This window comes from Arachis duranensis, chromosome 5 (assembly GCF_000817695.3).
Source record: "Arachis duranensis cultivar V14167 chromosome 5, aradu.V14167.gnm2.J7QH, whole genome shotgun sequence".
In the NCBI taxonomy this organism is placed as follows: Eukaryota; Viridiplantae; Streptophyta; class Magnoliopsida; order Fabales; family Fabaceae; genus Arachis; species Arachis duranensis.
The window spans coordinates 18042702-18067689 of NC_029776.3; the positions used below are offsets into that span (position 1 = coordinate 18042702).

The window sequence follows — 24988 nt, forward strand, 5'->3', positions numbered from 1 at the left end:
GATCAACCTCGAGTCTTTTTTTCTTCTTTCTTTTTCCACATAAAACCACAAGACATAATAACCCAGACACCGACATTGTATTCTGCAGGGGTTTTGGCGCGTTAATTAAATCCTATTCAGAATTTCTTATTAGTAAATGTACTTGGAGAAACAGCTCAACCGATTGATCAAAAGAGAAATATTAGGTAATCTGTAATTAAGTTCAATTAAATATTTCATCTTCTTTTTATGCATTTTTTCTTTTCTTTTTTTTTTTAACTAGAATTTTGTTATCATTTTTAAACTATAAAATTAATTTAATGATCAAAATGACTTAATCAAATAATATCAGCTATTAATTGACCAAAATAGAATATCTGTTTGTCTTTTTGTCATAACTTCGAAATCCTTCTCTCGGGAGTAATCTCGAAAACGTCATTTGTTCGAGAGCACTTCGATTATTTGATAAACCATGCAAACAATCACGGCAGCACATAAAGGTCGGGTCAACTACTTTGATAGTTTGATAATAACGCTCTCAAGTGGATTATCTTCTTTTTTTTTTTTCAATTATAATAATTAATAATAAAACCAAGACATACTATCGCAGCTTTGCATTCTCAGGCTCTAGAGCCACATGAACCTAACAAGGTTGAAACTGGTACAAAAAATAACCACAAAACTAGCATTTAATATAATAGGATAAATATGCCAGTCTAAATATAATGTGATTAATCTTCAGAAGGAAGATAAATAGAAGCTCCACCAGAATCTGGATTATTCATCTCCGTGCAAATCTGTGCCCTGCACCCAACAACAAAGCTCTGCCAACTGGACCATTGTGAACACCCAAAACCAGAGCAACAGTCCCACCTATAGCCAGCCACTTCCAGTCGATACCATGACCCTTTTGTCTACCATTATTAATTATACTCTTCACTTCCTCTTCTCTGCATGACGCAGGCACCGAGCAATGCATGTTTGTTTCTGAAGATATCTTGGTTGTTTTACTTGCCATCAGTGCACATCTTGACAGAGAAGTGTCTGTTTTCCTAGTATTCTGGTATGCTCTCATTCCAGAGTGCAATTTCTTGACGGCTCCCCACATCCCATGACGGACTCCCAACTTTGCAACATCTTTAGGGATTCCCATGTCTTCAAAATGTAAGAGGGTAACCTCGCATGCAGTCAGCTGACCATCTCCTTTGCGAGACTCCACTGTGTCAAACGTTCGATATCAGCAGTTGAAACCATCACCTCTCAATAATTACAAGTAACCATCAAAAAATGATTCTTCTTTACAATTCTTACCTGATTTGATTGCCCAACTAGAAAAATAAAGGTCTACGCGTCTGGGCTTGTCACGTTTTGGCAAACTTGCATAGGGCACTCCCTAAAACATTGAAGATTAAAGAGTAACAAACCTTGTGCTAACACAGAATAATCAGCACAAATATAAATTTAGGTAAGTCGTGAGATGAAATTAGCATATGCACTGTGCAGAAAGCAGGGGAAAAAATTAATCAGTCTTTGCATTTGATGGAAGAAACTGTTATGAAAACTGCAAAGGCAATGAAACACCAGACAAATTTCTTTTGATAAACTGAAGTCCCAAGCCACTCTCTTGCACCTTATAATGTTGCAACTTTATTGAATTCTTAATTCGTGAAAACTTCTGGCATTAAATACCAAAAACACACAGAAATGTCATGAGATATCAAAATGATAAGTCTCATGAACAATTGCGCGTAGACATGAATACTTTCAAGTTTCAACTATCCCAAAATAGTATCTCAAACCATATCAACAACCCAAACTTTGAAACTTGATTAGAAATAGCAGACAATAATATCTTGCAAGCATTTGTAATATACTAAAATGTAGGGTGGAGACTAGCTATGGTAAAAGAAACAGAAATAAACTGCCAAAAGATTCCAGAAATTGTGGTGAACAGTGTCACAACCATACCTTTGTCACACAATAGTATGTATTTCCAGCCTGCCATATTCTTCGAGCAATAACGTATTCTCGATCGCTGCAGAAAAATGGGAACTAGGCCCAGAAAGGGGTAAAAAAGGTATCAGTAAAGCAAATACCATCATTTGCTTGACATAAACAGTCTAAGATCTTTAGTCCAAATACCTTTTTAATCCAGTGAGTAACCATTGTTCCATTATGAGGGCATTCCTCCAATACTTTGCAGTATGCAAGCATAGTATCCCATTTACGACGAAAGTCATCATCCCAGAAAAAATCCCTCACCAGCTCTGGGGTTGCATCTTCAAAGACAGTTCTGCTCCGGTAAATTGTAGGACCGTTCTGTTAGCATATCCAATATCAGATGCTGATTTATTTTTGCTGTGGAATTAGAGAATCAGAAAGAAATACGTAATGGAAAATGGAACAGAATTATGTATTGATCATCATTATTATCATCCACACAACAGATGATGGTACGGTTATGGTGTTTGTTTTAAAACAAGGAACAGAAATTAACGAGATAAATCCTCTTTCAACTAGCAGGCAACAGAGGCACCGATAGAAATGAAATCTAAATTCACCAATAATATAGGCAGAATATCCATGAGACGGAAAAGTGAACCTAGATTCTACCTCAGGATCATGACGCCAAGCTTGGTATTGCATGGTTGGTGTTGTCTTTTCCATAAAACTTTGCCAGTCCATCTCTCCATCATTCCCTTCTAGAAGATGAAGAAAATGTTCCAAATCAGCTTGTGTAACAAGATCCTGCCCTTTATCATCAGCCTTATCACTGGACCTAATTCATGTGCATTAACCAAGTTGTAAAGTGAATTAAATGTTTCATGATGCCTGTATGAATAAAATTAAAATATGTAGAACAGCCATTCAATAACTAAAACCAAGCAAGTATTAAGGTCATTATTACAGGGCATTTGTGAAATTCCTGACGCCATAAATAAAGAAGACGATAGTCACATTGATGGAGATACGACACAAAGACAATCCCCCAATTTAACGGACAGAGCGATGGGGGAAATAAAATGCCAGACACAAGCACTGCAAACTTCGATGTTTTCAGTGTAGCAACCAATCAATTTCTTAACAGTTAACACTATTCCCTAGAAATGCAGAAAATCTAAATGTAAAAAACAAAAAACAGTAATAAGCAGTAAACTAGTCAATGGATAATCCATGAAAACAGTAATAATATACCCCCTAGAACAATTGGCTTATCCTAATGCGTAAATACCCGTTCCAGTTTGTTAGTAGAGGATCTCTTGCCCTAACCTACCTTGCTCCCTTGCTAAATGGATATAACCAGAGAGCTTCGATGCACCTTCCTTGTAATACAATTTTTCACGAAAGCATTCCTAGTTTAATATTCACCATCATCAAAACCAGATAAATCAAAGCTCGAGCTAGCGCTTGAATTTCGAATTTGCAGTAGTTATCAAAATAAGCAGCATTGACATAAAATAATTAAATTAAAAAACAATGTAGAAAATAGACAAACAAGTAAAAGAGGTGGAGAATTGAGGAGGCACCTCGAAGTATCTCTGGCAGGGTTGGGGGAATTGGATTCAGCAATGTCGTCGGATTTGGAAGGATGCTGCTCCTGCTGTTGCTCTTTGGCTTTGGCTTTGCCTTTGAGATTGAACCAATAGGTACGGCAGATGGAGAAGGCGGAAAGTGCGGTGAAGGCGAACCAGAGTCGGCGGGCACCGAATCCCGGCGGAGCCGTCCAGAGGAAACGGAACTTGCTGCGGAGGCCGAGGAAGACGAGGCCAGTCCATCGCGGGCGCCAGGACCACCCGATGACAAGGCCAATCATGACGGCGAGCCAAATCGGCACCGCGCATAGCAGTATGTCGACGAATGTCTCCGTTATGGAGGGATTCTTCATGAACTCAACCAGATCGAAGAAAGGTTCATCCATTTTCAAAGAATCTGTCTCTCTCTCTTTCTCTCTTTCTCTCTCTTATCGAAATCGTAACGGAATTTCAGAAGATGGAAACCCTGTCGTTGCAGCTCAAGAGGACACACCCAACCAGCTCCTTTTCCCTTTTTTTTATTTTTAGGATTAGGAGAGAGAAAGTACTACAGCGGTTTACACAGTAAGAAAGTTGTGCCACGTGGCAGAGTCGTTGCCGTCGATGCGGTCGCATTTAATTTGTTTTAAGATTAGTTAGGTTGGTGACAATTCAAGCCCGCTAACCTTATCTCAATGATTAACCCCAAAGTCAAGTACATGTGAAGCAGTGAGGGATTTTTCTACAATCTGTTGGTGTTTAGCTTAGCTGTAATTTACTTTTTCTAAAGAAAAATTTGATTATGTATGCCTATTAACTAGCTTTAATAGATCTATATCTAATTATCTATGCATTAGTTTAGTTTTTATCGAGCGGAGAAAGACTTCCATGCACTAGTTTAGCTTTTATCGTGTGGAGAAAGACTTCTTTAACCGTATCTATGTGTATTTTTTATGTAACGTGTGCAACCTTTTTTTTTTTGTCTTTTGGATTTCGTTGGGTTTCGATTTTGGAAGGTGTTGGATTGTTTTATGTAGAAGTTAAAAAAGGCTTGCTACCCATAGTAAAGGCCAAGACCCAACTTGAGCCTAACCATATCCTCAGACCATCCCAAAAAAAAAAATTCAAACCTCATCTCTGAAAATAATTAATGGTCTGTTACAAAAATAACAAAATGTTGTGATTAGAATGGGGATGTAGATGTTTATTTATTATAGGCAATTTATGTTCTCAAAGATGAAATGCATTAAAAAAATTTGAAAACGTAATGTATATAAATAGGAAATTAAACCTCAAGCAATACACACAACAATAATAAAGTATTTTTCTCTTTCTTTACATGCTATATATATATATATATATGAATTATTTCTATTATATTGAAATATTAATTGTGGTGAATATTAATACTAGAGTTATTTATTTACACTTCTTTATTTTATACTTATTTTTTCTTCTTTATTTATTTATTTTACAACACATTATCAGTATAAGACTCGTATAAGACTCTGATCAAATTTTAAAAAGACTCAGGTAATAAATTTTTATTATGTCAAAGCTCTCTCATTTTGAATTTAATGCTCTTGATATATCTGAAAATAACTACTTATCATGGATACTAGATGGCGAAATCCATCTTGATTCAATGGATCTAGGAGATACCATTAACACTGAAAATAATACATTCCAGAAGGATAAAACCAAAGCCATAATCTTCCTTCGTCGTCATCTTTACGAAGGATTGAAAAATGAATATCTCACACTAAAAGATCATGCAGATCTATGGAAAAACCTTGAAAAAAGGTATAATTATCAAAAGACAGTGATACTTTCTCAAACTCGATATGAGTAGACGCACTTACATCTACATGATTTTAAATCCATAAATGAATACAATTCAGCAATGTTTCGAATTACCTCACGAATGAAATTATGTGGGGAAAAGATAACTGATAATGACATGTTAGAGAAAACTTTCTCGACCTTCCATGCCTCGAATGTGCTCCTGCAGCAGCAGTATCGAGAAAAAAATTAAAAAATATTCTGAGCTAATTTCTTGCCTTTTTGTTGCTGAGTATAATAATGAATTGCTTTTAAAAAATCATGAAGTGTGCCCAACTGGCACTGCCCCAATTCGTGAAGTAAATTGGGCAAATCATAACCCCAGAAGAGGTAAATGGTAAGGTTTTGATAATAAGAAAAATTATGTTCACAAGAAATGATCTCACCAAAAGTGAGATAATGGACAAAATAAATCAACAAAGGATAAATATTTTCATTGTGGTGGAAAGGACCATTGGTCACGTACCTATCATACCCCAAAGCACCTAGTTGATCTTTGTCAAGCATCATTGAAAAAAGACGACAAAGAGAAGGAGACGAATTTTGTTTCAAAGAATGTTGCTGAAAATTACACCACTTATCATGAAGTATTTGATTTCTTTGAGGATCCTGAAGGAAATATTGGTTATTTGATCAATAATGAAAAAGTTTGATATTTAGGTTCAATACTTATGTAAGTAAATAAATAATGTAAAAAAAAATTTAAGTCTTATTCCCAATGTATTTAAATTTCAAGTGTGATGTATATAAATAATATTTAATAAAATATATATGTTTATGAATTTCAAAATTACTAAATATGTCAAGTTCTAAAATAATAATAATAATAAAGTTTTTAGTATATGATACTATGTACAGTATTTCTTAGAAAAACAATTTCAATCAAGAAAATAATTTTCTTGTGCATATACTTTTACTCATTTTATTATTATTATTTGTCTTTAAAAAAAATAACAAGGACATATAGTAAAGATGTTTTCCTCTGCGAATAATGCAAGTTCGCATGCCATTCTCAAAAGTAACATATATTTTACACATCTTATACCAAAAGAAGAATATGTTAATACTATTATTGGCTCAGCTAATGTGATAGAAGGCTCTGAAAGAGCTATGATTTTGTTTTCCAGATGAACAAAATTTATAATAAATAATGCACTATTGTCTATCAAGTCTCTAAGAAACTTATTGAGTTTTAAAGATATTCGTCAGAACGGATATCATATTGAAACAATGAATGAGAAAAATCATGAATACTTATATATCACAACTCATGATTCAAATAAAATGTTATATTAAAAAAGTTACCATCGCTTTCATCTGGGTTATATTATACTGAAATTAGTACAATCGAATCACATGCCACCGTAAACCAAAAGTTTACTAGCCCGAATGAATTCTTAACTTGGCACGATCAGTTGAGTCATCCTGAAACAACCATGATGCGGAGAATTATTGAAAATTTCTATGGACATTCACTAAAGAACCAGAAGATCTTTAAATCTAGTGAATTTTATTGTGTTGCATGTTCTCAGGGAAAACTAATTTTAAGGCCATCACTAGTAAAGATTGGATTTGAGTTTCCTAAATTTCTAGAAAGAATTCAAGGCGATATATGTGGATCTATTCATCCACCATGTGGATCTTTTAGATATTTTATAGTCTTAGGCGCATCTTCGAGATGGTCACATGTGTACGTATTGTCTTCTCGCAACTTTACATTTGCGATATTACTTGCCCAAATTATTTGATTAAAAGTACAATTTCTAAAAAATCCAATCAAAATAATTCGCCTTGATAATACTGGTGAATTCACTTCCCAAGCTTTTGATGCTTATTGTATGGCTAATGGAATAAGCGTTGAACATCCAGTAGCTCATGTTCACACACAAAATGGGTTAGCAGAATCACTTATTAAACGCCTCTAATTGATTGCTAGACTCTTACTTATGAGAACAAATCTCCCAACCTCGATTTCTAGGCATGCTATTTTACATGCCGCAACACTTATTCGTTTGAGACCAACAAGTTATCATCAGTTCTCTCCACTGCAATTAGCTTTTGGCAAGCAGCCAAATATTTTCCATTTGAGGATATTCAGGTGTGCGATACCTATTGCACCACCTTCTCACACCAAAATGGGATCCCAAAAAACTTAGGAATATATGTTGGATATGATTCTTCCTCTATAGCGAGTTATCTTGAGATACAAACAGGAGATGTGTTTAAAGCTCAATTTGCAGATTGTCATTTTGATGAATCGAAATTTCCAATATTAGGAGGAGAGAATAAGCCTCTTGAAAAGGAACTTAATTGAAATGCATTATTTTTTATGCGTTTAGATCCTCGATCAAGGCAATATGAACTAGAAGTTCAAAAGATTATACATTTGCAAAGAATAGCAAATGAATTGCCTGATGCATATTCTGATACGAAAAAGATCACTAAATCCTATATACCAGCTGAAAATACTCTAATCTGAATTGATGTCCCAATCAAACAAATGGCCACCAAAACAAATTCACGTCAGAAGCATGGTAGGCCTGTCGGTTCCAAAGACAAAAATCTTTGAAAAAGAAAAGAGGTAAATACTATTCCTATTAAAAAAGATAATGACATAATAAAGATACCTGTAGTTGTCCAAAATTCTGATATAGTTTTGATGCCAAAAGATGTTCAGGTACCTAAAAATTGTGAAAATGACGAGATCTCGATAAATCATGTCTTTACAGGAGAAAAATAGGACTGAAATAAGACAATTGTCAATGAAATATTTGCATATAATATGGCATTAAATAAGACAATTGTGAATGACAAAAGCACGTCTTTCAGTGACCTAGGCAAAATCACGAATCGTATAATTTAAGAGCTTCGTCATCAGGTCCAAACTTTAGAAGGGAGAATTGCCACCAATGAGCGCTATCAAGCAGATCACACAAGTGAGGCGGTCTTCTGGACTGCATTCTGTAAATATTAAAGAACTAGATCTCTAAATAGGCGTCATAGAAGACGAAGAAATTGCAGCCACTCATGGGAATCTGACAATCGGCGAGATAACAATAATGGAAAATCCTAAAGAGACCCAAAATGGAGAAGAAATTAGCATGTAGTGATGAGAATAACCCTCTTTACCAAGAAAATCTTGAGAGTCAAAATACCAAAAAATTTTGACAAACCAACGGACATGAAGTACGACAGTACCAAAGACCCTCAAGAGCATATCACTGCGTTTGAGACGAGGATGAACCTTGAAGGAGCAGTAGATGCGGTCCAATGTCGCACCTTCTCAGAGACTTTATCCGAACCAGCCATTAAATAGTTCAATGCATTACCACATAGCCTTTTCGATGCTTCCCTTCCTTGTTCGGAATGGTACAGAGGAATAAGTATAGAAAAACCTTGACCCGAGCAGAAATCTCTAAAAATTCGCACACCAACTCAAAAGTACGAATAGCCGCCAAATTATTCGAAGCAATTGAGATGGTGCCACAAAATATCTATTCAAAAGCGACTAAACAAAGTCAGAGAAGGAAAAACAAACCCTGGTCTTTGTAACAAAGGCTCATGAACCTAGATCCAGTTGGGGACCAGGGGAGACTTCAAATTAAGGTAGCAAACTCTCTTGTCCTCCCCAGGAAGCACAAATTCATATTGACGCTTCACCTCACCGTCGCTTCATATGGCACCCTCGTCCCGTAGTTTTTGCAAGTCGTTCTCATCCAACCTAGAGGGCGTCCTCGATATATCAAAAGTCACCCAGTAATAACGATCGGGGACGCCCTTTGTAGGAAAGAATGGATCCCGATATTCCTGGTCAAGTCTCTTCCCTCTATGTGCAACAAACGAAGCAAATAATGCCCATATGTATAGAAAGCAAAATACAAATCATAATACAAAACAAAAGAAGAAGGATGTGTGTACCTTTTTCTAAAAAACAGTAGGAGAGAAATGGCAACAAAAATTAGAATCGCGCACAACAATAGAAAAGTTCCTAGAGTAAAAGAAGAGGGAAGAAAGGAAGGAGAAGAAACAATTTTCACAAGTTTGGAGAAAAAAGAGTAGAGATAAAATAGAGAGAAAGAAGAATAATGAAATAAAGAAAAGGGATAACAATTAATAAGCAACAAAACCCTCCCCCAATCAAACCGAAATATAAAAAGACAGGGGTAAAAGGAAAAATTCATGAGCAAAGGGTAAATTTGGAATTAACCTAAAATCCCTCGATCTTTCCTGAACACGCCGTTATGATGCCTAGAAGGGCGTAACACGTCCAGTCACTAACATATTCAGAACCATCCAACAAACTGTCGAAGAGGCTCGGCTCCAAAAAAGACTCACGTTGATAGCTCATCGATCACACAAAGACACAAAAATAGTACCCCCTGATGCCGATAACGTCAATCAATCCTCTTAACGATGAGACCTGACCTTGCGAACTCTTTTGCTTCGAAGACAACTATTAAAGGCATTTTGTGATATACAATAGCTTATATATTCATGAGAATCTTGTGATAGCTGATTGCTAGTAACAAATATCTGTTTAGTGTAATATCCTACCACATAAATCTTTACGCCTAGCTCGTAAATTAAAGGTGGTGAGGGGCTACGACCTCTAAAAACAAAATTCATACATAGACGTATATGAAAAATAGTTTAACTAGGAGTCTTGAAGAAAAAAAGTTAAGCAAAACCAAGACCAAACAATAACGTCACACTCAAAAAGCATTAAGATAGAAGGCTTATACATAAAAAAAAAGAAGAGACATAACATACATAGAATTTCAAATACAGAGATACATAATCAAACTCTAAACTCGAAAACGTGTATTAGAAATTTGAATTTGTTTATTCGACCTTTTTTAATACTTTGAAATATTCGGAAATATTGAAAGTATTATGCAAAGATTTCGAAAAATAAATAATTCTATTTATATGTTCACTCTTTTTTATTATTATTAACTGAAGCCTTTACAAAAGAGATAAAACCGACGAATAAGAAATAAAACTCATTAGGAAAAAAAATATTTTATCTTTTATTCTTATATAACCTAAAAGGAAATCAAAAGAAAATACAAGTTCTAATTCTCTAAGTATACCTCTAAGAGGGACAAAATATAAGTGTATATAAAGTGGAGAATACACACACACATGCACACACACAGGCTAAGTACATAAAATAAAAGTTCCAAAAGTAGATCTTCGCTTCTGAAAGAGTCTCCAGCATGCCCAGCGAGGTGCCTCATGTCCTTCATCTGAAAAATAATAGAATATGTATGGAATGAGAATCGGGAGTTCTCAGTATGGTAACAGTGCCCAAATAGTTAAGATATAAGGTTCTAGGAAGCCGAAGGTAATCCTAAACTTCTACAACTCAGATCAAAGCCTAGAGTTTGCACTAAACCAAAATTAGAGTGATTATATCTAAGGATTCTAGTCTAACACTTCATATTCCGTTCTTTGCAAACCTCCCAATCGCCAAATGGAACAACCCTCAACATTCATCCACCACTGAGGGATCTCTCAGAAACAAACATAAACAAGAGAAACAAGACAAATAAAGAAAACACAAATATAAAAAACAGATACAACAATTAGATCAAGTAGCAGTTAATTACAGTTAAGCAATTAGGCAAGCCAAAACAAATACATACTCAAACAAAACATATAAGTGCATATGATGCATGTCTGCCCTATGGCTAATGAGTTCATCTGTCGGTTATACAGCCAAACCCGACATGTCCGATAGCTAATCCGGATATTGTCTTTTTGTTGTGCACAAATAACTCAGCACATCGGTTGATATTAGAGGGAGAGTACCCTATCACCATAGAGGGAATACGTGTCATGTCACCATTAGAGGGGATATGTGCCATGTCACCATTGCAACCAAAGAGAAATTATAAACAAACGGAATCATCCACTATCATTGCCAAACTTATCACATTCAATGTCTTTTTATCCATTTCATTCGTAATCTTATCTCACTCCATCCACAATCACTATCATAATTGATCAATATCATCATCGCTATCGATCATCACTCAAAGTTTCAACATTCATAATATATTTATTCACATAATTCACATCATTATTACCTCATTCAACAGTATTGGTTCATCATTAACTCAATTCGTCACTCCACAATCTCTCTCAATATCAATCTAACTTCTTCAATGTGTTCACTCTTATTTCAAAGCCTAAAGACTAGCTATTGGACTAAAGGGATGACAGATGTTTGGAAAGTTAGAGGAATTGTTAGAAACTAAAAAATATCACTTTTGCAAAATAGGATGGTCATGCGTATACATGCAATCCCTTACATACGCATGGCTTAAAATTGACAAAGTCGCGTATGTAAATCAGTACTGTGTATACGAGAGTGCTGGGCAAAGCCCAAAACTCGCATCGCGTGGAGCTTTCCGCGTATGCATGCCTTAGGTTTTTTAGAAAAGCTGTTAAGTTGCAGAAATCAATTTTTTTACACCAAACTTTAAACGCGCATAACTTTTTCGTTAAAAATTAATTTTAGTCTGTTATTCAAACGTCATAAATTTCACAGACCCAATTTTTATTTAAAATAAATTTTCCAAAATTTGGGGGTCCGAATGCCAAATTATGGCCCGCCAAAATTAATAAAAAATAAGCTTTTACCAAAAACTTACAAATCCTTTAGTTTTCCAAAATTCTCAATTCAAAACCAACCAAACCACAACCAAATTCAAACTCAAACATTTACATACATCACCAAATACTAATTCCCTACTTATCAATCACCCAAACACCTAAAATATCAAATTTCTATTTTTAACTCATCTCATACTCATCCTATATCACATATAAACACATTCAATAACTTCACAATCATTCCAACACATATCCTCTTCAATTCATATCATCATCATATTTCATAATTCTATTAAATTTACGTACACATGTCCAATATCAAAATCAAATGCAAATATATACACATTTAATTCACCAAAATCAACAATTCAAAACATTTAAGCCTATCTTATGGCAACTAGCCTAAGTTTTTACGCAACATTATATATTAACTACAAAAAATCAAAACTATATCTTGACCGATTTTTTCCAAGTTTAAAACACCACAAAACTCATCTTTTATAAGATTTCAGACCTCCAAACGAAAAATCAACAAATCCCGGCCACCAAAGCTGAGTTCCATGCTCTCCAATTCACCGATTCAACCTTAATTTCACATAAACTCAATCTAATTCATATAATTTATCAAAATTAATATTAGGATTCACAAAAATGATAAATCACAAGGGTTTAGAGAATCTTTACCTTATCCATTGATGGTTGGAGTAAAACTCAACAATTATCCAAAGTTAGATTGCACCTAAACCACCAAAATCATTAAAATCTCTCAATACCTACAACCAAAATGTGAAAACAGAAAGGAATGGAAAATTGGGCATAAAAATCAGAGATTCTTACCACTTTGTTTAGATGGATTTAAAAAAAATTTTAAGACAAAAGCGTGGCCGCATACAGCTCGTTAATTGGAGTTTCGAATTGAAAATTATGAGAAATTGAAATTTGAATTGATTTGGGAATTAAGTTTTGCTTTCCTTCTCCCCTCCTTCAGCGTGGCATTAAATAATAGAGCGAAGCTGATTTGCAGCCTTATATGAGGTTTAGTGTGAGTGGACTTAGACCTACTTAGATCCGGTTTATTCATTTTAATCGGTTGGCCTAACTTTAGATTAAAATATTTAAAATTAATATTTTAGTTCGTATTTTAAATATTTTTATCTCTTCAAATTATAAAATTTAATTTCTTAATTTTTTTGACTCTTAATTAATTTATTATTTAATTATTTATTAATTTATCAAACTTTACATTTAGCTCTTTTTAAGAAAATCTTTTAAACTTGTCCATATCTTAGTGGTGGCAATTCCTGTAGTTCTCACAATAGATCAAATTTATAAACTATAAAGTAGTAGTACTTCGAAGTAAAGACTTATTGTTGTTAGGAAGAGAAAGTGCACAAAAATTTAGCTCACGACTAAGAACAAAAATTTCATATTTCATATGCTATATCTATTATATTTTACTAATTTTATAATTAAAATGTGTAATATTATTTTTATTGTAAAGAATTTTCATCTCCTTTTTCTTCTTTTTTTATTTTTTTTCATTCTTCCACCCACTTTATTTCTTTTATATATTATTATCAATGACTAATCACAAAATTGAGAATAAAAATATATAACATGATATTCTCTAATTATAAATAAAATTAAATTAAAATTAAAAGTGAAATATAGTTATATTATATTATTAATTTAACAATCAAAGCGTGTCACATGATACTTATTAAAATTGATATGAAATATTTTTCTCTAAAATTAATAAATTCTCTTCTTCCATTCTTTTATCTACCTCTCTCTCCTTCTCTATTTCTCTCTACCATTCCCACTCTATATATAGCTTATAATTTATATTTTATATTAATAATTTGACAAACCAAAATGTATTATGAAATATTTTTCATTATAATTAAAATAAAATATTTTTCTTCCGAATTAACAAATTTTCTCTCTCTTTTTTCTTCTTTTATCTTTCTCTCTCTTTTCTCTCTTATTTTTTATTTTTCTTTATTTTTTTGTTCTAAAAAAATAAAATTAATAATTTGCAACATGCTTTTTTTGTTTCTTTTTACTGTTTTTTCTTACTTCAAGAATCAACTTTTAGATTTTTCAGATTATCAATAATATTTTTTCTTTTTTATTATTCTTTCAAGAGCCAACATTCTAAAATTACAACTTCAAATATGCACTGTTTAATCATACATTCGATCATTGATTATTCATATCAATGTATAGTTAATAATTAAAATAAACTCTTCTGAAAAAAAAATGTAGTTTCTGAATAGAACAATTGGATGTAAGGACTATTGAGATAGTAGAAGGGGATCATAATAATGGCGGGGCATAGCGATGATTGAATTAACTGTGTGTTTGTGCTAACATACTCAGTATGTTTTCTCTCTATAGTCTATTGTGCTACCCTTTTTGACTCCTTTGGCTGCGAAATCGCATATCTCATATCCCATCCCAAAGTACCATATATTTTGTGTGCCCACGTAATTAAAAATCCAAACTGATGTAATTGATGCTATAAAATAAATAATTGTACGGACTGGTATGTCTAATTAATTAGTCTTAGCAATTAGCAAAAAACATTCAAATTGGATTTTATTATGCACGTATCATTATCTTCATAGAAACATATAATTGTAATTTGTGGCATAAAACATGCACCTAATATATATATATGATTGCTATTTATATAGAGAAATTTTTTTACCAACAATTTTTTTTAATGTTTCTTGTTATTATTTAGTTAGTATAAATATTAAATTATTTTTATTAAATAAATTTTATAAATATACGTGTGTCAATTTTAAAATATTTAGATGCAAATTATATTGATTTATGTATATAAAATATTAGTAAATATAGATGCAAATTATATATTTTTTATGTGCAAAATATTTATAAATATGGGTATAAATTATTATTGACCAAATATTAATAAAAAATAATAATATTTACTGATCATATAAGATGTTTATTTATATCTATTAAAAATATAGATACAAATATGTTATATTTGCTTAATAAGACACAAAATATAATAATACACAAAATATATATTAGTGTTTTTCCAAAAAATTAGGACAGAAATATTATATTAAACTTGAGATGACATAGCTTTTTATCATAATTTTATCTTTTAAAAAATTTTAAAATTCTAATTATCACCTTGATCTTCAATAATTTCTTCCATATTAGGAGTAAAATTAATTTTTAGTCAGAAATGTGTTTATGACCTTTTATTAATATTTCAACAACCAAACAACTGAATGTATTTATATCATTATATGTATTTGTGTGTATTAGACTATTAGTGTATATACATATTTTTGTATTCTAGTTTCTATTATCATGAGACAGTAAACAAATTAAACAGAGTATATTCACATTCACATATTAACATATATACATGGGCAAAGGATTGGAGAGTCTCATTGCATTGGATTGAACAGTAAGGCGTAAAGGCATAGAACAAGACCATGAGACCCACAAGCTCATTCATGCATGGCAGCATGACCCACACGGTATTGAAAAGAATGGTTATGATTGCAGTCTTGGGGTTGAAAGAAACACAAACTAAAAAGATACATCTTTCATTGGTTATTTATTACTTTGGTTTTGGATCCCTCCCCTCTCATCAACTCTATAACTCAAAAAGTGAAAGCTCCAAAACTTATATTCTTTGCAACCCTTCACAAGCAAACCCAATTAACCAAAACTTTTTTCAGTCACATTTTCACACTCACACCTCTTTGTTTTTCAACCAATTTGTTGGAAAAGAACAACTAACTGATAGTGCTTAATGAACCTCTTTGTTTCGTTCAAATTCATTCCCATTTTTCCTTCACTCTGATCTCCTTCTCTATAATGTATATAATTACTCCGTGACCTTTAACATAATAAACTGGATTTGATGTTGTTGAAGACTAAAGGATTCAAACACATGAAAACAGAAAAACTAAACTAGTTACCCTGCACTTTCTCTACTTTCTACAGCAAATAAATTTGAACAAAGGAACATATAAGCTTTTATGTAAGAGAAAAGAAAACTCTTACACCCTCATTGAATGATAGCAAACACACCTTTGGAGAAACTTTGAGCTGGGGGGAATGAAGCCTGGTCCGAGATCATTCTGACCATCCGCATATTGGTTAATGGAAGGAATGGTCTCGAACCAGACAGCATTCCCCTCAACTCCTTCATCATATGTATACGTGTGTGTGCGGGGAAAAGTGGGGGAGAATTAAAGAATGGAAGATTAGTTAGTTTGAGAGGAGATGGCAGAGAGCACTGTTGGATATTGATATGGCCATGCATTGCCTTTCATGGTCCCTTCTTATATACGTGAATGTGGGGAATGTGTCGGAAAATAAAACTCCCCCACTTGCTTCCCAACCAAATTGTTGCCATGGATTCACTATTTTACCTTTTCATATATATAAATCCATAGGTATGTGTATATTGTATAGTTTACTAAACATTTAATAAAGTAAGCTTAAGTATTTTTAGAGTTCAGGTCATGGATTTAAACAGTAAAATCAATTAAGATAGGATTTTTGTATACTGAGTTGTCTTTTCTCTTCTTTTTATTATCTTTTTTCTTGCAACTAAATAGTGAATGTTCTTTTGAATGTGAATTTCCTTTGTCCTTTTGATGATTTTTCTTGTGTGTGGGTGGGGGCAAGCAGGTAGAATTTTCTGACCTATATGGTTGTCTGTTTATAATTAGGGGTTCCCATTTATATTATTTATAGTTATACTTGTTGCAATGTGTACTTTTATTTGTTTTTCTTAAACATAGGCAAATTTATATAAGTCTTTGAAAATGAAAAGGAAAGATAAATTTATGGAATGTAAAGTGGTAAATAACTAAACAGGACCCATATTTGCCTTATTGATGGTAAATGCTTTCACATCAATAAAAGATTGGTTGGTTAGTAGTGATGCAAAAGTAACAACCTCTTTTAGTATTTGTTAAAGGACCTGCAAAGCTCCCTTTAAATCCTGCCTTCTTTATTCCCATTTCTTGGAATATTGATTGATGTCTTTATGGTGGAGAATTATATTTTTCTTCAAACAATGAATATGTAACATAATTACATAGCATTCTTTGTTAGCTAAATATATAAAATTGATGATATTGTTTTACTTATATTCAATTCCATGGACATTTTGCATGAGTGTGAGACCAGAGTTATGAATTGTTGCATTAAACAGTGATTAAAAGCAAATAAGACAGTGTGTATAATGATCAAGATCTTTAGATAGGTGTTTAAAGTAGTTCTCTCTTTTGCTTGCCACTTGAAAAAAAAGGGGGCCCCTAGAACAGTGAGATTGATCAAGGGAAGAAATGGGGAACCTTTATATTCTTCATTGATCAATGATGCTCTCAAACAGTGAGATTCCAAGCTTATATAGAAAGAAATCCTGGTTGTGCTAGAACAGATGCAGTGATAAAGAGGAAGTGGTAAGAAGACAGAGGATAACCAAATAGAAAATTTTTAAAATGAAACAAATTAATTGGTTGAAAATGAGGAAAAGGTTAAAACAATTTAATGGGCGGAGTCATTATTCTAAGTTGTATATTTTGATTATTTTCTCGCTATGCCCACATGTCTTGCCATATTAAGACAGGGACATTAAATAGCTTGAGATAATGTTAGTATTTTTATTTTATTTTTTCTCAGTGGAGGACAATGTTAGTTTATATTACTATGCTATTTAGCTACATGACTATGCATCATCTATGGATATTTAGCAATTATTCTGGCTGCTCAATTGGCTACAGCAACAAAGAGAAGAAAACAAAATGCATTTAATACGAGTGTGGTCTACAAAGTAAAAACAAACTTGAGGCTGAGTTTTGAAATTGAGAAATATTTGTACTACTATCTTATTTTGTGAAATAACATTGAGAAATGCTAAAATAATTATGCTGTGATGATAAGTCTAATTGATTATATAACAGATGGAATGTGTGTGTTTGAATTGATTGAAAAACAATTGGTTTTATATGTTAGAATTACATACTAGTATACTACCAATAAATAAATAAAATGATCTTAAATCCACATGCAATATAAGGCATTATTTCATCAAAGTTGCAACGCGCAGATTACTTCAAATTTATTTTTTGACCTATGTATACCCTTATTAATATCCACTTACAAGTAAAGATAGTCTCGAGTTGAATTTTTAGGTGAATGCCATGGCATTTATAATATTGTGCCTAATTTATTAAAAAAAGGCAAATAAAAAATATTTAATAAATTTTAAATATTTTATTTTTATTTTATATATTTTATTGTTTATTTATAAAAATAAATTAGACAATTTAAACACTATAATAAAAGGCACTATAAAACTCACCAAATTTTTATAATGTAAATCCTTAATATCCACTTCTCTTCATTAATGTAACTGAATGTAAGTGAAATTAAAAGGATAAAAAAAAAAAAAACTGTTTCCAACTATAAAAAGAAAGTAATTTAATAAAGAATGGCGATGACGAGACCCCATAACCGCCAAAGGGTAAGAAAAAAATCCATAACGGCCAAAGTAAGATGGAGGGAAAAAAATGGACACGCGTCGCAGTGTGATAGGTAATGGTTTTGAGAAGTTATAACTGAAAGGCACTATAAGAGAATAGTGATCACTTGATGGAACGTGCATTTCTTGTTGAAGAAGCTTCTGAGTTCTGAGCTGAGAGAAAGAGATCGGAGAGAGTAGCTAGCTAACTACGAAAGTTGAGTTCAACAATTGTCGCTGAGAAAGAGAGAGGAAAAGCGCACGCGAAGGAAGAGATAGCTCGCAAGTTGCAATAATGGAGGTGATAGTGAGTGCTGATGCTGTTAGTGCTGAGAACAACAACGAGGCGAATCATCGTCGTAATGAAAAGGAGGAGAAGAAGATCGTTCGCATTCAGGTTTCCAAAACCAAGAAACGCCTCGATTTCTACCTCAACCTTTCTAAGGTATCTTTCTTCGAGTTCACCTTCACTTAATTTTCGGTTTCATTATTTTTACATTGAATCAATCTGTTTCGGTTTTGGATTAGTTTAGCTTTGTAGTGATTCTTGTACGTTCTTGATTTGATTTCTTACTGATCGTTCACCTTACTGCAATTTGCAATCCAATGATAACATAACGTCTTCAATTCATATATAGATAGAATTAGATTCAAATACCTTATATTTATCTGTATTTTTTTGCTGATGCAGAGGTATATAAAGCAGAACAATGACGTCGCTCTCTGCGCGCTCGGCATGGGTATTGATTTCTTTCACTTCTCTGCTTTCTTTTGTTTCTGCACCTTATTACCACATTACTTCTTTTTCCATTAGGCTCCATCAGGAAAATTATCATTGTGTTTCAATATAAACGATGGAGTACAACTACTTCACTGATTGTGGGAAAAGCAATTAAGAATGAAGATACAGGAATTTTAGAAGATGAAATATGTTCCTTTCTTTCTTGAATTGTGATCCATTCTTTCTTGTTTTCTAACTGTATTTTTTGTTTAATTGAATTATTCAGCTATTCCAACTGCTATACTCATCTCTGAAATTCTGAAACGCAATGGGTGGGCAACTGAGAAAAGTACGATCACTACTACTGTCCTTAATTAGTGTCTACAAAGCAATACGTTTATTCTAACTAATGCTAAGTTTCAATGGAAGTGGATTTCATATGGGCCTGTATGTGATGCAGATTTAGCGATAGCCACTGTTGCCGCTAAAGTCAAGGAAGGCCGGGCGATTCACAAGCCTAAGGTTTTTTATTATTACCCTGCATGCTTGCTTTCTTTCTTTTATATCTTGATTGTCACTTATTTGTTCAGTGTGCTGTGTTAGTGACGTAGCTGATATTAATTTCTTTTTGCACAGATTGAGATTGTTCTGGGTAAGGATAATGAAGTTGACGGAAGCACTGTTGCTGAGACATTGGAGAATGGTGCTGAGAATAAGGCGTAAAAGTAGTGTCGTGCATGATGATGCTTCTCCGCATCTTCTGTATACAATGGAGTTAGAACCTGTATATGTTCGTTCGTTCATTCTGTTAATCTTTTTCTTTCTTTCTTCGGGGATGAGTAGGTGATAAAATGCAAAGTGTACTCTACCCACACTTTCAGATCTTTCAATGATACTTCATACTATTACTGAATCACAATGAAATGAAATGCGCGCTAGTTGTCTTGATTCGGCCACATTACTCTCTGTCTCAAATTACATTTTAAAACCACTTATCAAATCACACCAGTTAGAGTTAGAGAAGCCACAATTTGGCTAACGACAAGTCACAAGATTCACAACTTTTGAGATTTTGATGAAATATCGATAGGTGAATCCTTGTTCTGCATGAAGCCATTAATTTGATTATATTATTGTTGATGAAGGTGGCAAGCAGAGATTGGATGATTATTATTATTATTATTATTATTATTATTATTATTATAAAATAAACTTTCCATGGGTGGTCGCTTACGTTCTAATGACATTCAATTAAAGTAAGTGTGTATATTTATTATTAACTACGGCAAATAAAAACCTAATTTGCGTCTTTGGGAGGCGGAGCTGCTAGTGTGAAAACTTGCAAGTGTAGTTAGAGAGAGAATGGATCCGCTGTCAGCTCTGAGAGACTTCACGATGAGAGGGGAGCTGGAGAAGATCGTTAGGGTGAACGGCGAGTTCCGGTTCGGGGAGGAGTACTCGTTCCCCTGCTCGGCGGAGACAGCGTATCGGTCGACGAAGGGGAACAGGTACACACTGGAGACGCTGGTGCACTACATAAACAACCACCAGCTGAAGCACACGGAGTACTTCCAGAGCACCTTCGCCCTCGGCATCCCCTCTGTCACCCTCCCTGATCGCAAGCCCCTCCTCCAATACCTCCAGGGCTCCCTCTCCTCCACCGACTCCGTCGAGTATCGCCCGGAGGATATCCCCCACCCTCTCCCTCTCCCTCCCAACCCTAATAATCCACCACTCCTCCACCAACAACAACTTCCCTCCGGCGTCATTCCCCAAAATGCCCCTCACCCTCACCCTCCCCCTTCTCATACCCCTGCCGCCCCGGAGGAGCCCCAATTGGACTTCATCTCCCTCATTCGCTCCGCCGAGAAGCCCCTCAAGGACCGCGAGTCCCTTCTCGAGTGCAAGAACAGGGACTTCTACAGCGTCCTCGTCGCCGCCACCAAGCGTGAGGAGGAGCGCCAGCGCATCGAGTCCCAGCAGCGCAAGGACGGCCTTGTCGCCAAGAGCCGTCTCATGGGCGCCGACGAGAGGGGTTTAGGGTTTGGTGACGACATGAGCTACGACCCCACTCCCAAGCCCAAGATGCATCTCAAGGGTTCCAAGATTGGGGAAGGGGTCCCCATCATTTTCGTGCCCAGCGCGTTTCAGACGCTGATCACTATTTACAACGTGAAGGAGTTTCTGGAGGATGGGGTCTATATACCCACCGATGTTAAGGTGAAGCAGATGAAGGGCGCCAGGCCTGATTGCGTGACGGTGCAGAAGAAGCTGAGCAGGGACAGGGTGGTCACCGCTTATGAGGTCAGGGATAAGCCCTCTTCCCTCAAGGCTGAGGATTGGGATCGTGTTGTCGCCGTTTTCGTCTTGGGCAAGGAGTGGCAATTTAAGGAATGGCCTTTCAAGGATCATGTCGAGATTTTTAACAAAAGTCAGTCAATTTTTTATGCTTTTTGTGTATTTCTATCTGTGCTTACGCCTCTGCTCTCCTATTCGGATTGTCAGTTGAGAAATGCCACATTCATGTTTTTTATGTTGATGATGATCGTGTTGACCATTTGAGATGTTCTTGCAGTTATTGGGTTTTACATGCGTTTTGAAGATGATAGTTTGGAATCAGCAAAAATTGTGAAGCAGTGGAATGTGAAGATTATATCGGTGGGTGCCCTACCTTGTTGGTTTTATTTTGCATGCTTGTTCAAACTATTGCTCTTCTTGCTTCCTATATATTTCCTCTTTTCTGGCTTGCGATCTAACTAGAAATTTCTAATTTTTTTGCAGATTAGCAAGAACAAGCGACATCAAGACAAGGCTGCAGCATTGGAGGTCTGGGACAGGCTAGAAGAGTTTGTACGGTCACGATCACATTCTTAATGTGTGTACCATATTTATAACCCTGTATGTAATATTCGTTTCCTCAAACTGAATACTAAACATTTTTGGCTGTCTTATGATGTGTTATGAGATGAGATAAATAGTTCAAATAATTTATTGTTAGTGAAATTAGTATTGACAATTTGTTGATTTCTTTTTTATGCTACCCTTGCTTGTTTTCCAATGCATTAGGTAAACATAATTGAAGATTGTGTATTGCTGAAAGTTGAAGCATTTGCACTCTCAAGTAATCTGATAAATTATAGGACTAGTCACCTTGGCTGGAGTTGTTGAACTTAGTAACTTTGAGGATTTATTAATGTCTAGAATCTAGTTGAGCTTTTACAGTTTTTCTGTTAACTCTTCCATGGCTAGAAAACTACAGAGTACAGAGAACCCTTCAATTCCATAACTAAGATGTTAGAAAATAGATAGAAAAGTAATCTTGAATCCATGGAATGATCAGTTATGCTCCAATTACTTGGTCTGGTTTCACAGATTTTGAAGCTTACTCGAGTGTCGTTAGTCATTAGTCAAGGTTGTGGTTACTATTAAATGTAAAGGGAATGATAATCTCCTGAAATCTTATGAAAAGTTTTACAGGGAAGCCGCTGATTCAATAGATACTAAGTATATAATTCCTTCAGAATTGTGGTTTCTTAATTGGCTTTATATTCAGTCTTCCATTGCTTCGGCAACTTTTGTATTGTTAAAAGTTAAAATTATTCAAAAACTTTGCATATTAATATTCATTGGACTAGGTGTGATAAACATACATTAGTTTCTTTGACAGGTTTCAAGTGATAGTTGATTGCCTTTGTCAGTGCCTAAAGGTGCTAGAAACAAAAGCTTAGCTTGTTATTGTTTTTTGTTTTTTCCCCCTTTGGGAGCTTGGGTGAGGGGGCAGGTTGTCTCAGTAATGTTTGTTTCGAATTAGGTCATAGTAGCAAACCACAATTACAAGCATCTTTATTCATATGGGAGAAAATGATATCTCCATGATAATACAGAACAGCATAATCCAATATAGGTGACAAAAATGAATAGATTGAACCCCTCAGCCCAAGGGTTTCTCAATAATACATGAGGAAAACAATGAAAATTGACAATGGCAATAAAAAGGAAAAAGAAAAAAACATAAAAGGCAAGCCAGCCAGCAGGGAAAGAATCAGTATGTTCTGAAAGCTGAAGCGTATATTACTGCCAAAGTAAGGAACAGAGGAACCGATAACTTGACAGAATTGGCACTGGATGAGCCACTATCCGTTGTAGGTACGCTCTTGGATCCGGATCCTGCAATTTTATGTCAACTTGAATGGTTAACACAGACAAACTTGGAAAATGATTTCATCAGGTATAAGCTGAGAAGTTAGTATATTGTACCTGAAGAATCTGTGGTTGGAGAGTTGGGAGACTCTGCTGCTGTTCCTGTTCCTGTTCCTGTTGCTGATCCAGCTGGTGAGTTTGCTGGGGAGGGGGAAGAAGCTGTCGACAAACACATAAAACTTATTAGCAGAAATGATGTGGATTGGAATAGGATGTACTTGTAGTAGAGGTTTCATAAGATTAGAAAGTTAGATATTTGCCTAGTATCTCTCCATATTCATTGTGAAGGTTTGGATATGCATATTTGAAGGGATTTGTTGCCTTTACCTTTACACTGACTGACAGATGGGGTTTTCCCCAACTTGCAAGCACTGGGAAGAGCCAGAGCCTGAGTTTGGTTGATGTTGATCCCCAATGATGATCCACCTCCGTTAAGGACCTGGCAGAGGCATTGTGGCTGCGAGCCCAGCACACTGGAAAGCTGGGAACAGCATCCTGAAGATGGGGTTGAGGAGTTCCCTGTGATATAGTTAAGGCAGGGTGACAGGCTCACTATAACATTGGTGCAACTCGACGATTGTGCTGCAGCCCCTGCACACAGCATTGCCATCACCACCATAGCAAAGCTCATCTTAGATATTCTGTGTTCCATTGTAATTGTTTGATGCATATATGTTTTCTTTTTGTCTTTTGGTATTGAAGAAATACTATGTAGTTTGATGAGAATGGTGTTGAAGGAGGGAGGTAGGGGATCCCTTTTGTAGAGAAAGGATGCACAGAAAGTCAGAAACTGACAATGGGAAGGTGATGCTGTTGAACAACTCCTCCCACTCTCTTAACGGAATTCGTTTAATACTTTGTGGCGGCCATTATTCTGTAATATAATAAGCGTAAATGTGAAATTCGGTTATGCAGATAACCAACTTTTTGCTCATGTGTTCACCTGGCAGTGGGCCAGAGGCAGACTTTGAAAACATGACATATCCAGAGATTTCCACGTGTCTTACGGTGGGACAATGTTGAGCAAGGAGTCTTAATGGTGTCCTTGCTTGCTATAATGTAACTTGTATTCTTGTAACCCCAGTTATCAGATTGCGGGCATGACTGGGCATGCTAAGCTAGTGATTTTATTTATATATATATATATATGGTGAATTCTATCATACTCTCTCTAAAATAACGGGTAAATTATTCCTTGTGATATATATATTGAAAGTGATTCACGAGATGAGTTTTATGAAGTGGAAGAGATATTTATGAATGCAATTGATGCACTCGAAGGTAAAAGAGAGCTTATGGTCCGTGATGATAAAAGTCATAAAGACATTTGAAAAGATTTTTTAAATCCTCAAGTCATAAACACAGTTAAAAACATTGTTGTTGATGATCCTCATGAGATTAAAGACACTGTTGTCGATGAGGTGGAGATCAAGTCGAATTCAATTGCAAACAATATGATTTGCAAGATGAGGTGACAATTATGCATTTAATCACTTTCATGAAACAAATTTTGCGGAGAGTGAACTTTGAGAATGTTATTACCATACAGAAGAGGGTGGAGGAGGTGCAGTGGGTAGTGGG

General features: G+C 34.7%; 4 protein-coding genes across 4 annotated transcripts; 2 read left to right on the forward strand and 2 right to left on the reverse strand.

Moving 5' to 3' along the window:
- Window positions 1–501: 501 nt before the first annotated feature.
- Window positions 502–4013, reverse strand: LOC107488492 (uncharacterized). The gene is made up of 6 exons (XM_016109245.3): window positions 3507–4013; window positions 2593–2758; window positions 2122–2298; window positions 1948–2031; window positions 1291–1372; window positions 502–1197 (listed from the first exon to the last, which is right to left on the reverse strand). Exons 1-6 carry the CDS (start codon window positions 3896–3898, stop codon window positions 761–763), a joined length of 1338 nt encoding a protein of 445 aa, XP_015964731.1. The 5' UTR covers window positions 3899–4013; the 3' UTR covers window positions 502–760.
- A 14637-nt stretch (window positions 4014–18650) lies between these two features.
- LOC107488441 (uncharacterized protein At2g34160-like) lies at window positions 18651–20148 on the forward strand. The gene is made up of 5 exons (XM_016109188.3): window positions 18651–18931; window positions 19178–19226; window positions 19494–19556; window positions 19668–19729; window positions 19844–20148. The coding sequence occupies exons 1-5, from the start codon at window positions 18782–18784 to the stop codon at window positions 19928–19930; spliced, it is 411 nt and encodes a 136-aa protein (XP_015964674.1). The 5' UTR covers window positions 18651–18781; the 3' UTR covers window positions 19931–20148.
- Window positions 20149–20471: 323 nt separating this feature from the next.
- LOC107488494 (protein CDC73 homolog) lies at window positions 20472–22242 on the forward strand. The gene is made up of 3 exons (XM_016109247.3): window positions 20472–21638; window positions 21783–21865; window positions 21989–22242. The coding sequence occupies exons 1-3, from the start codon at window positions 20570–20572 to the stop codon at window positions 22079–22081; spliced, it is 1245 nt and encodes a 414-aa protein (XP_015964733.1). The 5' UTR covers window positions 20472–20569; the 3' UTR covers window positions 22082–22242.
- A 780-nt stretch (window positions 22243–23022) lies between these two features.
- LOC107488498 (non-specific lipid transfer protein GPI-anchored 5) lies at window positions 23023–24146 on the reverse strand. The gene is made up of 3 exons (XM_016109251.3): window positions 23735–24146; window positions 23465–23566; window positions 23023–23374 (listed from the first exon to the last, which is right to left on the reverse strand). The coding sequence occupies exons 1-3, from the start codon at window positions 24075–24077 to the stop codon at window positions 23250–23252; spliced, it is 570 nt and encodes a 189-aa protein (XP_015964737.1). The 5' UTR covers window positions 24078–24146; the 3' UTR covers window positions 23023–23249.
- Window positions 24147–24988: the final 842 nt, after the last annotated feature.

Bases quoted from the DNA above. Each gene is read 5' to 3' on its own strand.
- LOC107488441 (XM_016109188.3), top strand. From the start codon at position 18,782: ATGGAGGTGATAGTGAGTGCTGATGCTGTTAGTGCTGAGAACAACAAC. The intron at 18,932-19,177 runs GTATCTTTCTTC...TTGCTGATGCAG, and splicing joins TCTACCTCAACCTTTCTAAG to AGGTATATAAAGCAGAACAA. The intron at 19,730-19,843 runs GTTTTTTATTAT...CTTTTTGCACAG, and splicing joins GGGCGATTCACAAGCCTAAG to ATTGAGATTGTTCTGGGTAA.
- LOC107488492 (XM_016109245.3), bottom strand. From the start codon at position 3,898: ATGGATGAACCTTTCTTCGATCTGGTTGAGTTCATGAAGAATCCCTCC. The intron at 2,759-3,506 runs GTGCCTCCTCAA...CACATGAATTAG, and splicing joins CCTGCCAGAGATACTTCGAG to GTCCAGTGATAAGGCTGATG. The intron at 1,373-1,947 runs GTATGGTTGTGA...TCAATGTTTTAG, and splicing joins CATACTATTGTGTGACAAAG to GGAGTGCCCTATGCAAGTTT.
- LOC107488498 (XM_016109251.3), bottom strand. From the start codon at position 24,077: ATGCATCAAACAATTACAATGGAACACAGAATATCTAAGATGAGCTTT. The intron at 23,567-23,734 runs GTAAAGGCAACA...GTTTGTCGACAG, and splicing joins ATCTGTCAGTCAGTGTAAAG to CTTCTTCCCCCTCCCCAGCA. The intron at 23,375-23,464 runs GTACAATATACT...ATAAAATTGCAG, and splicing joins TCCAACCACAGATTCTTCAG to GATCCGGATCCAAGAGCGTA.
- LOC107488494 (XM_016109247.3), top strand. From the start codon at position 20,570: ATGGATCCGCTGTCAGCTCTGAGAGACTTCACGATGAGAGGGGAGCTG. The intron at 21,639-21,782 runs GTCAGTCAATTT...ATGTTCTTGCAG, and splicing joins TGTCGAGATTTTTAACAAAA to TTATTGGGTTTTACATGCGT. The intron at 21,866-21,988 runs GTGGGTGCCCTA...ATTTTTTTGCAG, and splicing joins GGAATGTGAAGATTATATCG to ATTAGCAAGAACAAGCGACA.